This window comes from Crotalus tigris, unplaced genomic scaffold (assembly GCF_016545835.1).
Source record: "Crotalus tigris isolate CLP2741 ecotype Arizona unplaced genomic scaffold, ASM1654583v1 scf7180000024472.5447098, whole genome shotgun sequence".
Lineage (NCBI taxonomy): Eukaryota > Metazoa > Chordata > Lepidosauria > Squamata > Viperidae > Crotalus > Crotalus tigris.
Window position 1 is genome coordinate 1,766,342 of NW_024100643.1, and position 16,695 is coordinate 1,783,036.

At 37.9% G+C, this 16,695-nt stretch overlaps 1 protein-coding gene across 2 annotated transcripts; it reads left to right on the forward strand.

Annotated features, from left to right (window-relative positions):
* Positions 1-15: 15 nt before the first annotated feature.
* Positions 16-16,060, forward strand: LRRC46 (leucine rich repeat containing 46). Of its 2 annotated transcripts, none has more exons than XM_039333239.1 (9): positions 16-131; positions 481-598; positions 8,885-8,984; positions 9,092-9,200; positions 10,073-10,119; positions 12,580-12,689; positions 13,360-13,429; positions 13,874-14,037; positions 14,850-16,060. In XM_039333239.1, exons 2-9 carry the CDS (start codon positions 589-591, stop codon positions 15,218-15,220), a joined length of 981 nt encoding a protein of 326 aa, XP_039189173.1. In that variant the 5' UTR covers positions 16-131; positions 481-588; the 3' UTR covers positions 15,221-16,060. The 2 variants fall into 2 exon arrangements, with proteins under 2 accessions (XP_039189173.1, XP_039189174.1); XM_039333240.1 differs by lacking the exon at positions 16-131 and adding an exon at positions 296-314.
* Positions 16,061-16,695: the final 635 nt, after the last annotated feature.

The window sequence follows — 16,695 nt, forward strand, 5'->3', positions numbered from 1 at the left end:
CTTGTCTCCTAGCAACGAAGACTTGAGAAGTTGTCTCGTGATCAACTCTTTCTCAAGCTTCTATCTCTCCCAGTCCTTAATGACTGGAAAGAGATACAGAAAGACTCCAGCCTTTGCTTTCTTCTGCTATGGTAACCCTAGGGATTGCTAGTGGCACCCGTTCATTTGTAAAAAAGATAAGCCCGTTTCACCCTAGATCAATATTTTTTAGCCTCAGCCACTCTGTGGACTTCAACTCCCAGAGTACCTCAGCCAGCATGGGGTGGGCTGAGGAATTCTGGGAGCTGAAGTCCACACGTTTTAAAGTGACTGTGGTGAGAAACACTGCCATAAATGTTGCCAAGGGGACACCGCCAGTCCTTGGGTGGATATAAGAAATTCTTACAAATTCTCCTTCCAACCTGCTGCTAGTTTTTTTTTGGGGGGGGGGGGTAAATGCAAGGGGTTGTTATAGTAATTCTTGCCTCCTCCCCCTACTAGACCGTTTCCATGGAGATTCTGAACCTATAGCGGTTGCGAATAACCTTCCCAGTCTCTTTTTCTAGGAGACAGATATTCATTTTTGGGCATCAGGAGGATTCATCAGTCATGCCAGGAGGTAAGTCCTCCACTTTGAAAATATCTTAAAAATTCAAGGCGTTGAAAAGTAATTATTAAAGAACTACTGTATCGCCATTTTAGAAAGTTTATCAATCCAACTTACGTGGCCACTCATCTCGCAGAAAGTGACATAGGGCTTTTTTTTTAATGGCAAATTTAATATCCACATGGAATTCTGGGAGTTTGTGGGAAGTCAACCCCTCAGAGAAGGAAATATTAAAAAGGCAGAAAAATATATTTCCTCAAAGGATCTTAAAGAGGCAGAAAAGCATGCCCAGTTTTTCTTAATAGCCCTAAGTCTCCCTCTCCCAAGCAGAAACCAGCTCTGTAGAAATGCAGATGTAAACCATTCAGAAAGGTTAAAGCTAGAAGATTAAGAAGACAAAGACACCTAAAATCTACATACCCCACCCAAACTCTTAAACAGGACATAATATGATTAACCCACAGATGCCAAAGGGGCACACTCAGACTCAGGTCAAAATACATGACAGGGGAAGTTCAAAGCCTCAGTCAGGAACAGAAAACAACTTCAAGAGCCCTAAAGGGTATTGTGGAAAGTCAGTTCCCCAGAGAAGGAAATGTTAAAAGGGCAGAAAAATATATTTCCTCAAAAGGATTTTAAAAAGCAGAAACCAACCCGGCCTCCAAGTCTCTCTGTCCCAAGCAGGAGCCAGCTCTATACTCTTGCGGAAAAATAAAGCCTTAAAAAAATAAAGGACTTTTACGAAATTCCAAGGGTGAAAGAGAGATTTTTATTTTTGCGCAAAAGGTTCAGAAGTGATTTAACAATCAACAGATTTCTGAACAAGGGGGAGGGTCTAAACTAAAGTTTTATAGGTTTCTTTTTCTCAGGAACAAAGGAAGCATAGATGGAATCTTACATTGTATATGGAATCTACTTTGTGTAACATTCAGAGAGTTTCTCACACCTTAGGTCCATTTCTCATGGGAATACAATGAAGGCAGTTTTTACTTTTATACAATGTTTCTAAATATGCATTAGGTCATTCACCTACTGTTAATACAGACAGCTTTTGGCTAACACAGCTTTCTTTCAGAGATTATGCAGACACATGATTTTTGCTTTTAGTGATTTTTAATTATTATTATTATTATTATACTTTATTCTTCTTTATTCTATGTTGTTCTATTTCTTTCCCACATTACTCCCGCCTTTGGAAGTTTTCCAGCTTAAACTTCCATTATTCTACCTCTGATTCTGGATCTCTTGAAGGTACCATTTTATATTCCCATAAGGCTAACATTGTTTCATGTTTTGCTGTTAATTGGGCTGTACTTTCTGAGATTCTCCGAATCATGGCTATAAGACAGGGGAGCAAGCAAGGAATTAAAATACATCCTAGAATTAACAAAACTTTCAGGCCTACAAACCTTCATAGTTATAGCAGCCTTGTTAATTCCAGGATCCATAGCAGTGGTCTCATTGGTTCCAGACCACCATTTACCATTTTCCCATGTCCCTGTGTATAGGAGGTCACCCACTGCTACACAAGATTCTGTTTTGTTTCTTGAGTAATATACATGTCCTACCAAGTTGGAAGTGAGAGCCCAATCACCATCTTTCCCACTTGTATAGGTTAAATTATTATTTTTAGACATTTCCAGTACCTTGGTATAATTTAACTCTTGTGCTTCCCATGGCCACCTTTCTCCCATGTTTGTTCCACCACACACAAAACAGTTAGACACGCCTAAAGTATGGGCAATGTCTTCTGCTAACTTGACAAAGGTATTGGTTACATATCTAGGTACTTCAGGAATATGTAGGTTCTCCATTTCCTCATAATATGACCAAAATAATGATTTTTGTTCTGGTCTTTTGGTTGCAGTTATAATTTTGACTTCTATTTCTGACATTGGATCATAGCCATTTGTATCTATTCCTATTCCAAACATCCATTTCTTACTTTCCCACCTATTTTGTTCCAGGAACCAACTGCCATTCTTGACTGTGAGAGTCACCAAATTACAGTTATCCGTTCCACAGGAATTTGCTTTTGTTTCATTCTTTTCAAACAAGATGTGGTCTATCTCTTTTGGGTCTTGGGTATGCCACTTAATACATGCCCACCACTTACATTTGACCGCATATCCATCTGGTGGGCACAAGTACTTATGTTTTGGGATAAAGTTGTGAATATTACCGATCCCTCCGCAACCATATGTTGGAGTCCAATAATTAGCTGCTTTGCAAACATCAAAGGTGACGCTAAAACTGGAGTGTGGATTGGATTTCCATTGGGAGATCCCTAAGAGTGCCTGGTCCTTATAGCTAGTTCTTGTTCTATGTGTTTTGATTTGTAAGGCCCAATGATCAGGATCAGACTTTGGGTTATAACACTGATATTGGACACCTTTTCTACAAACTTTATATGTAGTTCTATTGTACGTACAAGAGATCAGGTGAACTATCTTGGCACCCTTCTGGTTTAACTGTATGGTAAATCAAAGTCTTGGTTATCTGGTTTCCTTGTTTTGTAGTTTTGATACAGTTTTGACAACCTTGGTTTCCCCGTGTTTCTGCTCTTTCTTGGTGTGTGCTACTCAATAATTCTTTATTAGAGGGTTTCTGCATCATGACCTCTCGTGTAGCCATTGTACTGATTTGTGTAGGAATGTGTGTGCATATTAAATAATTAATAAATATTACGAGCTGTAGAATCCTCATATCTTCCACCGTGCGTAGAAAGACAGCTTCCTGGGGTGTCTCAGCAAGGTTGTTGATCACACCGTGTCTTGGGAACCCGTTGCTGTGTTTCTTGTAAATTTCAACACCAAAGGCTTGTCAGTCTTGTCCACCTTGTAGGTCACCGGATCTGCTGGTGCAGCTGCTTTCACTCTACTCCAATGGATCCAAGACTTTCCTTCCAAGGTTTTCACTGCCAAAGGAGAACATATGACAACAGTATACAGTCCTTTCCATCTTGGGCCCAAGGGATCTGATTTCCAGTTCTTTACCCACACTCTATCTCCTGGCTTGAACCCATGTGCTGACTCAACAGTAGAAGTTTGAGAAACTATTGCGTAACCAGAGTATCTACATCCTTTATCCATAAAGCTAGAACCATCAGTAAACCATTGATAGTCTGGATTATGCAAGGGTTGGTCTGTAAGGTCAGGTCTGCAAGAATATTGTAGTTCTATTGTTTGCATGCAGTTATGAACAGGTTTGGTTGAATCAGGAATTGGCATTTGAGTTGCTGGGTTTAAAGTTGAGCATTGTTGCAGTGTAACTTGTGGATTTTCTAATAAAAGAGCCTGTATTTTATGCATTTGTTGATTACTTATCCATAAATGTCCTTTATTGTCAATGATTGTCTGCAAGGCATGACTAGTATAAACAGTCACTGGAGCTGAAAAGGTTAACTTGTTTGCCTCCTGCAGTAATAGCATAACTGCTGCTAGAATTTTTAAACATTGGGGCCAGCCCTGGAAAGAAATGTCCAGGTGTTTTGACAGATAAGCGACAGGGTGGTTCCAACTTCCCTGCTTTTGGGTAAGGACCCCTAAAGCTACATTTTGTCTTACATCCACATAAAGTGAAAATGGCTTAGATATATCAGGTAGTCCTAGGGCGAGGGCTGTGGTGAGAGCCTGTTGCAATTGTCTCATTGCTTGAGTTTGTTCCTCTTGCCACAAAAGAGGTTCTTTTTCTGGTCCCCTTAAAACTTGGTACAATGGTTTAGCTGTGAGAGCGAAGTTAGGAATCCAAATTCTACAGAAGCCTGTAATTCCCAAAAAGGCTCTAACTTCCTGTTTTGTTTGTGGGAGGGGAATCTGTAACACAGCTTGCTTTCTCTGGGGGCCCAAAGTTCTTTGTCCTTGTGAAAGTTCATAGCCTAAATACATTACAGTCTCTTGAACTAATTGTGCTTTCTTTTTGGATGCTCTATAACCACAGTCTTGTAACAATTGGAGCAGTCTGGATGTGTTTTCAAAGCAATCCTCCCTGCTTTGGCCAGTTACTAAGACATCATCGACATATTGAAGGCAACAATCCTCTTGTCTGACTAACTTCAGATAAGCAAGATCTTGGGCTAAGGCTTGACTAAAGCACGTTGGCGAATTTTTAAATATACGGCTACCACAAGGCTTTGATTGCTTGCCAATAGATTTATTTAGGACAGATCTGGTGGCTCCCGTGTCAACTAGCATCGGGACAACCTGTCCTCCCATCCGTATTTTAACAATGGGCTCTGGGGGTGGGGCGATAGAACCCTGTCCTCTTCAGTCTTCCCATTCCATGTCAGCTAAGCCGATCATGTTTTCTTCTCTTTCCTCTGTCTGATTGGGATAAACTGGATGCCCTCTTCCTTTGAAGCTCTTTCTGAAGCCTCTCTGGAAAGTCCCTCTAAATCCTCTTCCTCTCCCTCTTCCATACTGGTGAGATTGTCCCCTGGGTTGGCCATTCCTCTGGGGGCACTCCCTTTGCCAGTGTCCTTCTTGTTTACAGATGGCACACTTATTGGCTCCTAGGCATGTTCCTCCCAATGCCACGGCTAACATTTCAACTTTCTTTTTTTTCTTTTTGATCTGATTTGTTCCTTCTCCCTGTCACCATTACGGAACATATTGTAGCATTGAAATATTAGTCTTATCTGGTCCAGAGACCAACACCTCTCTTAGAGGGGCTATATTTTCTTCTGTTTTTATTTCTAACTTGCTCCTGGTTCGGCTAGAAACTGTTTTGTTTTCTTCAAAGTTATTCAAGCTTTTATCTGTTTCTTGAAGGGATCCAGCTATTGCTAATTTTCCTTCCTCACCGCTTCTGGCTGAAATTGGGCTTCTCTTTCAGGCAGAGGAGGTGGAATTTGCTGATTTATTCTCCCTTCTTCTCTTCTAGGAACGTAGGGGGGTGGTCTGGCAATTTCCTCCCTATCTTCCTGGCTGAAAATCTTAGCTTTTGTTTGAGGCTTGGCTTTTTGGCTTGCCAAATATAACTTTGCACATTCTATCTGACATTTTGCTAACCATCTGGACTCTGTGCAATGTTGATTTTCCATTGGTCAATATAGGGGTACTGGTCCCAATAACCATTTCCAGTCACAATTTGATGAACCCGTGCAACGAGTTCGGGATTCGCCGATCCCATTTTTGGCCACCCTACACCCAGGGCAGTCCACTCAGATTCACAGAATCTTTTTAACATGGCTGGATTTGATTTTGGATCTCCATAATCCCTAGAAAAACTCTTTTTGAAATTCTTTAACATGCACTGGAGTGGCGTCTGGTCAACGCTCTCCTTTGACTTTTTCCCACCCATCTCTCTAATACACTACCATTGATCACTCAGCATGAGCTACAATGGTTTAACCTCCCACACAATCCTGCCTATCGAAGGCTTAAGGACGACACCTTTGCCTTCTAAGGGGTGATCAATCCCTTCTTCCGATCCAAAAGGGATCAGGTTTCCCCTGTTTTACAATACTTGCCTGCAGGAGTTTTCCAGACTCCTTTGTTGATTTAAGACCTGTCTGTCACCCTCACGGATCTTTAGACTGGAATGCTTCGCTGATGGGTTAATTCCCTTTCCTCCCACCGAGGTCTCCCTATAGTCAAGAGCTACGGAGCCGGCTTTGGAGCTGTCGTCGTTTAGGAGAGGGGGCCCACCAGGGCAATCCGTCTTGGAAGGTTAAATCCCTTTTCTTAAAAGCCCTTAAAAATGTCCCGGCAGAGAAGTCGCCATAAATCTTGTGGAAAAATAAAGCCTTAAAAAAATAAAGGACTTTTACGAAATTCCAAGGGTGAAAGAGAGATTTTTATTTTTGCGCAAAAGGTTCAGAAGTGATTTAACAATCAACAAATTTCTGAACAAGGGGGAGGGTCTAAACTAAAGTTTTATAGGTTTCTTTTTCTCAGGAACAAAGGAAGCATAGATGGAATCTTACATTGTATATGGAATCTACTTTGTGTAACATTCAGATAGTTTCTCACACCTTAGGTCCATTTCTCATGGGAATACAATGAAGGCAGTTTTTACTTTTATACAATGTTTCTAAATATGCATTAGGTCATTCACGTACTGTTAATACAGCTTTTGGCTAACACAGCTTTCTTTCAGAGATTATGCAGACACATGATTTTTGCTTTTAGTGATTTTTCATTATTATTATTATTATACTTTATTCTTCTTTATTCTATGTTATTCTATTTCTTTCCCACATTAATACAAATGCAGATGCAAACCACCAGAAAGACCCCAGCTAGGAGATCAAGAAGACAAAGACCTAAAATCTGCATACCCCACCTAAACTCTAGGAGCCATTAGCCCCATCACCAGGGAAACAGGATATGATAATAGGATTAACCCTTCACCATAAAGAATACCAGAGAGGCACACCTAAACTCTGGTCAGAATACGTGACACAGGAAATAACCTCAAAGTTCATGCCACAGGAACAGGAAATTATTACAAACAAAAGGCTAGAGAGGGTATAAAAACCTACTACCCATGTGCTCAACCCTTCTTTTCTCTGGTCTTTCCTGCAAGACCCATCTTTCTGGCTCTTCAATAAACTGCAACCTTCTTCCCAAAGCAGTTGCCATGTTGTTTATTTATCCCCGGCTTGGATGAACCAGGATGAAGACTTTTCTTTCAACTGTATAAAAACCCACTTCCTACATGTGCTCTCTCTTTTCTTCGAGAGCCATCTTTCTGTCGGGCTCTCTTCTTCAATAAACTGCAACCTTTTTTCTAAAGCAGTCACCATGTTGTTTATTCCCAGCTTGGACTGAACCATGATGAAGATTTTTCCTTTGACAAGTTCTTAGGTTTTAGACAACACAGTGTACATCTCCGCCAAATCTAAGGTGACAAAGCCTCATGAGTTAGTTGCCAATACTAATACTTAATTTCAATAGGGTTTGAGGGATCCAGTCCAATGTAGAACTAAAACAATAAGCAATTGGTATCACCTTCTCAACGATCAAAATATTGTTCCTAACTAAATGAGGGATAGTTCCTATATATTTTTATTTCCCTCATGGCATGGATAAGATTAATCAAATTACACTACTTGCGAATAAAGGCAAATATACATATCCCAGGATAATGTTGCAGGATCCAATCTAAGTCAGTCACCAGGATTAGAGGTTTGTTCTTTCAAGCTTTTGACTCGCACTGGAGCCCATCCTCAGGGACTTCTCAATCTCCAGGATGTGTGCACTGGGCTGTTCTGTGCATACTATTTATATGATACCTGGTTGTGTGTGGCTTTTAGTTGTTGATTGGGATGTTGATGATTGGCTATTAATTCATTGATTGTTGTTCCCTTGTATTGTTACGCCCCCAGCTCTTAGCTGGTAGTAAATCAGTCCATTACTACCTATTTTTTATTTTTTTATATTTTATTTTTTTCACCTTTTTGGGTTTTTTTTTTTTTTTTGGAATTACATTTACAAGTAGTCCTTGACTTACAACCACAATTGAACCCAAAATTTCTGTTGCTAAATAGCCTTTGCCCCATTTTACAACCATTCTTGCCATTTGTTAAGAGAATCCCTGTAGTTGTTAAATTAGTAACATGATTGTTAAGTTATCTGGCTTCCCCCTTGATTTTGCTTGTCGGTCACCAAAGGGGATAACATGACCCCAAGACACAACTGCCATAAATATCAGTCAGTTGCCAATCTTGATTGTGTGACCATGGGGCTGCTGCAACAATCGTTAAGTGTCAAAAATGGTTATGAGTCACTTTTTTTGGTGCAGTTGTAACTTCGAACATTCACTAAATGAACTGTTGTAAGTTGAGAACTACATACTGACTTTTAGAAATCACTTTGTTTTCAATTTTATTCATTATATACTTATAAATTAAGATTTATTCTCTTAATATGGACTTTACAGTTCTCTTAATGTGGGATTTACAGTTAATTTGTCCCATTCATTTCAATGGATTTACTTTAAGTATGATTAAATCTGACTTATTAAAAGTAATCATGTCTCAGGTAGATTTTTTCTGGCAGTGATTAAGAACAACAAAACTTGGGCAAATAAAGCCATACAATACAAACTATAAGCAGAGATATAGTCATGGCACAGTATTCTATATAAAATGAAGGATCTTCCTCTTCCTTTCTGATATATTCTAGAAATATATTATCTTTTATTTTCTTTCAGAGTTCTTTTTCCTAGAATCTTCCTTATGAATTTTCATTGTTAGAAACAATAACAAGGAGATTTGCTTTTATCATGACACAGTAGCAGAGCTGGTATGCTGATTTAAACCTATATAAACCAGAATCCTTCATTTGTTTTCAGCAAATTTACAACCCTCCAGTGAAGGAGTATACTTGACAAAATCTCTTATTGTCCAAAGGAATATGCCAGTACCAGTGGAGAAAGAGGATCCAGAGAAGATGTGAGTATTCCTGCTATGTTTAAATAGATATACTTTGGCAGAGGGGAGGATGGGGGAAAGGAAGAGGTATAATGTTTGTGGCTGAAAAAACATATTTCCAATTCCAGATCTGAAGCTCTGGCTTCTCTACAGGTCGTACGGCTAGATAGGGAGAAAATTAGCTGCATTGCCAACCTGCCAGATTTAAAGCATGTCCATAGCATCTATTTACAACAGGTAACATACTCTGCTACATTCTTTGCTACTGAATACAGCACTATCTTTGAAAGGTAACATTTTTTTTTCTTTCTTGACATCTGAAGCATGTGCTTTCACTATGTACCACTAGCTGCTTCCCAACTCCCTTTGATAAAGTGACAGAACTTACATTGGTTGGGAATGATAGCAACTTTCCATTGCAACTGGAGCGCTGGATTAGAGAAAGCAGTCTTAAAAATATTCAGACTTCAAGACTTTAGTGCCTGAAAGTGTATCACGATACACAAAAAAACAACAATCCTGGAAGTAGTGACAGATCACTGTTTTAGCAAGATGATTTATGTGCTATCTTCTTTCTTGTTGGACTATATTGAAGATGTACACAAAAAATATTTAGCAAAATTCATAAAGGAGGAATCCAGATATCTTGACAGGTGAATCATAATTTGGTTTGGTGCTGATCTTATTTTTATTTTTAAATAATATTAAAATTTTAATACTAAATCCGATATTTATCTATTGCCATGAAGGGTAAAATATTTTCCTTGGATGCAGATTGGATGTGGTCATTCCAAAATAAATTTAGTCTGCCATTCTTAATATTTCTTATAATGCTTTATGCATATAAGGATACAGGAAAATAGACAGCAGAGATATCCACAAATAACTTACATGTCCAACTTTCTTACTACAGTTGCTTTGGTGTTTGGGATGACAGCACTGCTTTACTACCTAAAAGGTGTCTCAGAGACTACACAAAGACCTAATAGCTAGGAGAAAAACTCCTTTCAAAGTCCAAATGCATATATTTGTATACACTGAATGAATCTTTCCCAATTCCCTACCTGCATTTAATAACATCTTGAGATTTGTGCTATTTTCATTTTTAGAATCAAATAAAGAAAATTGAAAACTTAAATTGCTTTCCAAACTTGAAGTAAGTATATTTTTAACTTACATTATTTAAATCATTAAAAAGGGAAGCTGGAAAATCTTCCTTAGTTGGTATAAACATAAACAATTCAGTGTGAATCAAATTGAGATCAAATAGTTATGATAAATTATGATAATATACATCGAATAATAACAATGGATGAAACGCTTCAAACAAATTACATATTTGTTATTATTATTAACGCTGGATGGGTTATACTATCTCAGATAGACTTCGTGCGCAACCTGGGGGTCTTCCTAGTCTCAAGACTCCTGTCAGAGAGCAGGCAGCAGTCATAGCTAGGAAGGATGTTACACAATTTGTATTGTGTATCAGTTGTTCCCTTACCTGGATGGTTATTCAAGCCCTAGTCAGCTGGATTACTGCAACATGCTGTAATGCGGCTATTCTTAAGAAGTATTCGGAAACAGCAGCAGGTACAGAATGCAGTCCTGTGCAGTCCTGGAAATTTCTAGGCCTCACATATAACATCACTATTATACAAGCTGCATTGGTTACTAGTTTGCTTCTGGATCCACTTCAAGGCATTGGTTGTTACTTTTAAAGTGCTATATGGCATGGGTCCAGAGTATCTGAGGAGCCATCTCTCCCAATGGGACTAGCCTCCCCCTCTTGAGCAAGTGGAAGAAGCCTGCTGTGGGTCCCATTTGCTAAGAAATTCCAGCAGGTGGGTTTAAGGAGAATAGTCTTTTCTGCAATGGCCTAATTTCTGTGGAAAACTCTTATCATTGGAAGTGAAAATGCTCTCCTCAGCCTTTTGGCCTTCTGGAAAGGTATTAAAATTGATTTTGCTGATTGGCCTGAGGCCCTGATGGGGATGCTCACCGATGGAGATGGTTGACAGAATAAGACCTCATCCCGTCCTATATGTGTCTTAGTTCTGGTTTCAATATAGGTTTTTAAATCTTAATCTGTATAGTTTTTAAATTATTTTTCTACTTGTTTTATAACCTATAAGACAGGGCTTTTCAACCAGTGGTATAGGTACCACCTGTGGTACATTGGCACCTGGCAGGTGGTACACGACCATCCTAGAAAAGTGGTAGTGGGGGAGGGGAATGAACTGAACCAGTGGCAGCACCACACAAGCCTGAGTGAGAGATGGCTGGAGCTGCAGGGCTGTCAGGGTTCAGCGGAAGCACCAGCATCAGCGCTTCTTCAGGGCTGTCAGGGCTCAGTGGAAGCACCAGGATCAGTGCCAGGCACCAGCTGGAGTTTGGCGCTGATCCTGGTGCTTCCGCTGAGCCCAGAAGAAGCGCCAATCAGCTGGAATGTTGTAGCATCTCCAGGGTCTTGTGATTTACATTCAGATGCTTGGCAACTGATTCATATTTATGATGGTCACAGTGTCCCAGGGTCATGTGAAGTGACCAAAACCTGCTGCAACCACCCAGCAGACGAGAATAAAAACCAAACACCCCCCACCCCACCCCCGCTGCCAATTCTCAACAGAAATGCTCGCAACAATGAAAACCTCGGACAGGAGGAAGAGCGCCACCGGGCGGGCAGGCAGGTGTCTTGTTCGGCTGTGGTTTGGGGGGCACTTTTTTCAATGCCATTGTAACTTTGAACAGTCACTAAGCAAACTGTTGTAAATCGAGGGCTCGCTGTACTTCATCACTTTTTCCTTTTTTTATCATCAAGTTTTTGACACCTTGCTAGGTTACTGGTGGTACTCAGATATTGCCATATCCTAAAAGTGGTACAATGGGTGAAAAGGTTGAAAAGCCCTACTATAAGACACTTAGAGTCACCTTCAGGAAAAATGAGTGGCATGACATTTTAATAAATAAATTATCATGTATAAATAAATGTAGGTATTGCTGTCTGCATATCACATGCTTTTCCTGTCAACTAAATCAACTTTTTGTGTAACTGTTTTAGAGAATTAACTTGCAGCTAAATTACTCAGAGGGTTGTATATGTTGTGAGTGTGCAACAACTTGAACTAGAATGAGCTTCAGTGCCCCAAAGCCACCAACTCTTCTCAAGTTTGTTTATCTCAAGAATGAAAGGCCTATGTCTGGTGTGTAATGTTACATTTACAGATGGGATCATCCCTAAATTAAAGAAGTATTCAGTATAGAAAACTAACATGGTTATATTTTATTTTTGGGTTGCTAATTTTTTATCTGAATGAAATGTACTTATCACTTCAGTGAGAACTAGACCCATTTTAAAATCAGAGGGATTCAGAAATGAGAATAAAAAACGTGTAGTTGATTTCCAGCCCTGACAGGTAATGAAACACTCACCTGGCTTTGAGAGTTGGATTGTAACTCTAGCTATCTGCTGCAAGAAATAGATTGCATGTTTTATGATGTCATCACCCATTAATGCATCATGGCTTCTGTATATTTCCTTTTTCTCTGAAAGGCAGTGCCTTACTTTTGTTTGTCTTAAGAATTTTACAGCTTGTCTTGCCTTCTCACATGCTTCCAGGTTTTTGTCATTATCTGGAAATTACATCAACAAAGTACAGAACCTCCAATCTCTCCTCAAGCTGAAGTTTCTGGATCTTTCACAGAATTGCATTGATACTTTAGACATAGGTTAGTCCATGTCTATTCCTATATTCATCTTTGCCATCTATACCAGCCATCCTCAAACTTGTGTTTTCCTGATATGCTGGAAATATAACTTTCAATAACCATTAATTATCAACTATCGGAATTATGAGCTGTGGCCTCTACTACAGAGGTGGACAGTTAATTTTCCCAAAGGGTCACATGAGAAACTGAGACTACTATGTAGAGCTGAACCAACAGGCTGAATTTAATTCTGCTTACTTGTGTGCATAATGCAATTATTGACATTTGATTTCTAATTTTCAACTAATCTTACACAGGCCAGATAGGGACAGTAAAAGGACTGGATGTTGCTGAGGGGCCATAAAATGCCCAGATTTGCTCTACAACTAGAATTGGACAAGCAATGTTGATCAGTACTTATATTCCTCATGGGTTGTGAAAATATTACATGAACTTATACTATAGAAACTATATTATTGAAATTCAGCCCTTCAGTTTGACTTGTAATATGAAAAAAAGATATGTGAAGTATTTATTTAGCAATGTAATAAAATAATAAATAATTGTATTTTGAATTTGATATTTCATGAAAATATGAACCAGTCTCCTGAATCTCCAAACATTCTTGTATCAATCTGTATCCATTTGCACTCTCACCAGCTTCCTTATTTCTACCTTCTTGTTTATATAGATGAGCTGCCCCTGAACCTTGCAATCCTTGACCTGACTGGAAATAAGTGCAGGAATCAAAAAGGCTATAGGTAAAACTAGGAAAACAAATCATATTGATTCATAATAACTCATCCTATAATTATCTTTTCTAACTTCTTGTCCTTCAGGCTGAATTTGGAACTTCCTTTATCCCAGCCAGTATAAGAACTAATATCCAGAAGGTATTAAATTTAGGAAAGTAGTACCCCATTACTAAGGCCACTGCAACATCACAGAATAAAGCAAATGTTCTGAATCCATTAAGAACATGGGAATTGAGGCAGTGTTTTTTGGGCTAGTATGGTTGGCTGGATAATTCTGGAAGTACACACTTTGCCAATATGTGGCAGGAAGACTGATTTAATTTATAGCATCAATTTCATTTAAAACAAAACAAAAAATATGAATAATTAAATATAAAAGATCTTGCCTACTACTTTTATTAATCATCAAAAAGGAGAGTAAAGAGACGAACTTTTATTTTTATCTTCCAGGGAGTGTGTGTTGGCAGCTCTGCCCCATCTGATAGAACTGGACAACAAAGCCATCTCAAAGCAGAAAATCATACTCCAGAACAATGAAGAGGAAGAAAATAGCTCAGAAGAGAGTGATTATGAGGACTGTCCAGAGCTCTTTCAGCCATTGAGCACAGAAAAAGGTATTCCAATTGCAAGCCCAGATTTTGAGTGCTACATCAATGTGGAAGCAAAGATTCTTAGTTCTGCAATGAAAAAATACTTCTGAAGATATGTTATTATGAAATGGTTAACATTGAAGGCATCAAGAAATACAGATTCCTTTGATGTTTCCTAATAATCTTAGGGTTCAGTCATTTTCAACTTAACGTACCTCACGAGAACAATGGGAGGATAAAACAAAGGGGAAAAATCATGGAAACGCTGGTTAAAAGCCACAATTCACAGGAAATAAATATGCACAGTAAAAAGGTATAACCATTATAAATATAGTTATTATCAATTATAATGACATTTATCTTCACCAAAGAATATCTTTTATTCCCAAAGTAAAGATGAAAAAAAAAGATCTGGTAGATATTAATCTTTGTTTAAAAACTGCTAAGATTAAATGTATTTTAATTATATTTACAGTATATTATGTTTAATATTTGTATTAAAAGTGCTATTTTTAAAATAAGGGACAATGGAGACTTTGAGCAACTTCCTGGCTGAGCTGATATTTACTCAGACTGCCATGATTTCTCTAACAGATGCGCCAGTTATAACCCAAAACTGAACAAGTCAGCAATCAGTGAAGAAACATTCTGTATTTTTAGCTTTTAGCTCAATCTATACATCGAGCCTGACCCTCTGGCTTATGTGTATCCACGTTAACAAAAATAATTTGCATTCCCCAATTGTGAAACTTCTGTGCAAATTTGCTGAGAAAACAATGGACTATAAATGGACTATGGCAACTATAACTTTATCCTAATTCTTTTTTTTTTGTTAGACTTCTTTGTTGATCTCCATAATGAATTCAGTAGCCGCTCAGCTCAGCGGAGAGAGACAGCAATGAGGGAACACGAAACCCGTCTGGAAGAGCTGAGGCAGCGACAGAATCTGAGGCAGCTTGTGTTCAGCACCAGTGAAGGTGAACCCCTAAGTTTACCAGAATCAGGATCTCCAGTTCTAACCAATTTATCTCAAACTGAGAACAGTATGGTTTTGAATCCATCACCACAAAGAATAGTGATTCCAGAAGTTGATGCAGGACTGAACATTCCAAAGGAAAAACACGAAGGCACCAAGACCCAGCAGAAAATATCAAAAGGGAAAATATCTAGTACAGCTAAAACTGCAAACAAGAACATAAGAAAATGATATTTTGTTGAAACACTATTTTACTTATATAATTTTTATCTTATCAAACAAATATACTTCATTTGTGAAGCATTGCCCATTTTTAAAATAAACAAGACATTATGAACTGTTGGAGGTTGATTGATTGCCAGTCAAAAAACTAGAAAAATGCAGAGTCTGCACAGTAACTTTCAAGAAACACTTCTATTGAGAAAAGGGAGGGGCAGGAAATTAATAGCAGGTATACTCATCCCTCTGAAATTTTCTTTCTAGTGAAATATAATGAGCTTTTCTGTGCTTTATATTTGTAGCATAGATGTACACCAATGAATACTAATTTATCTTTGAGGCAACAAAAGGCCCCAAGGAAAATACTGAATTATAAAATTGCACCTAGAAATGTTTATTAGGAAATTCTAAACCTACTAGCAAAACTTGGTTAGGAACTAAAATTATTTACATATATCTGAACCCAAATGTTTGCATGTGCCTTTCAGTGGGATTACATGAATTCGTATTTTTCCAGTCAAGTTTAATGTGTATAATAGAGGCAAATTACAAAGCATTTAAACTTACAGATAGCCATAAAATTTCTATATTTGGCCCTGAAATGTCTGGTATGAGATTATATACTTTAATTGAGAAAGTAACTGCTCCAAACTTTCTTCTCAGGGAAAACTAGAAAAGAGTTTGAAAGTTGAACCAGTAGAAAACTTTTGTTTCTTTGCAGTTCTAAGCTATTTCACACTTATTGCTATATTGGGTTTTTTATATAAAAGAGTTTGTTGAAACCACCATAGGTTAATCCTGTAAAAAGCCATAGTGTACTATGCTAATAAAGCTGTTTGTTTCACTTTGGCATAAATGTTATATTATCATTGTGGTTTAACATATATTATACATAATATGTATGTGCAAATAAGACCAAAACATTATTTTGACATTTAATGAATAGCTATTGGGGGGGGGGAGTGGATATTTAATTTTTTAAAAGGGGATTTTTAGGTTTTTCTCCCTAGTCCTATTCCTCTAAATATTTTATTAATTTCAGGTTTTACAATCGTAAGTACTTAATAAACAACTCGTTATCTGGGTTCCTTTATTATTCAGTGGTATATATTAACTTTCACTCAAAGTATCCAATACTACACATCCAGTATTTCCCTGATCCTCTCTTCTTCCAATAGTAATAATTTTTCCCCATTATACAAGTATAATTCTTACCGCTATTAATACCTATACAATTAAATATAAACATCTTCATCCCATGTTTCTAATGTTATAGTGTCAATAATATCAGTTTATAATATCTTCTCTAGCCAAAATATATCTCAAATGTATTTGCAGAGTTCCCTTAATCAATCCCTATTGTTTTTTTTTTCAATTTTAATTTCTCATCAAAATTCAAAATAACTATCAATTATCATTTTTCTCATAATTAATTACATTTGGGTAACTAAAACTTTAAGTTGGAGAATTGCTCATTTATGTTATTT

Bases quoted from the DNA above. Each gene is read 5' to 3' on its own strand.
- LRRC46 (XM_039333239.1), top strand. The intron at 10,120-12,579 runs GTAAGTATATTT...ACATGCTTCCAG, and splicing joins AATTGCTTTCCAAACTTGAA to GTTTTTGTCATTATCTGGAA. The intron at 14,038-14,849 runs GTATTCCAATTG...TTTTTTTGTTAG, and splicing joins GCCATTGAGCACAGAAAAAG to ACTTCTTTGTTGATCTCCAT.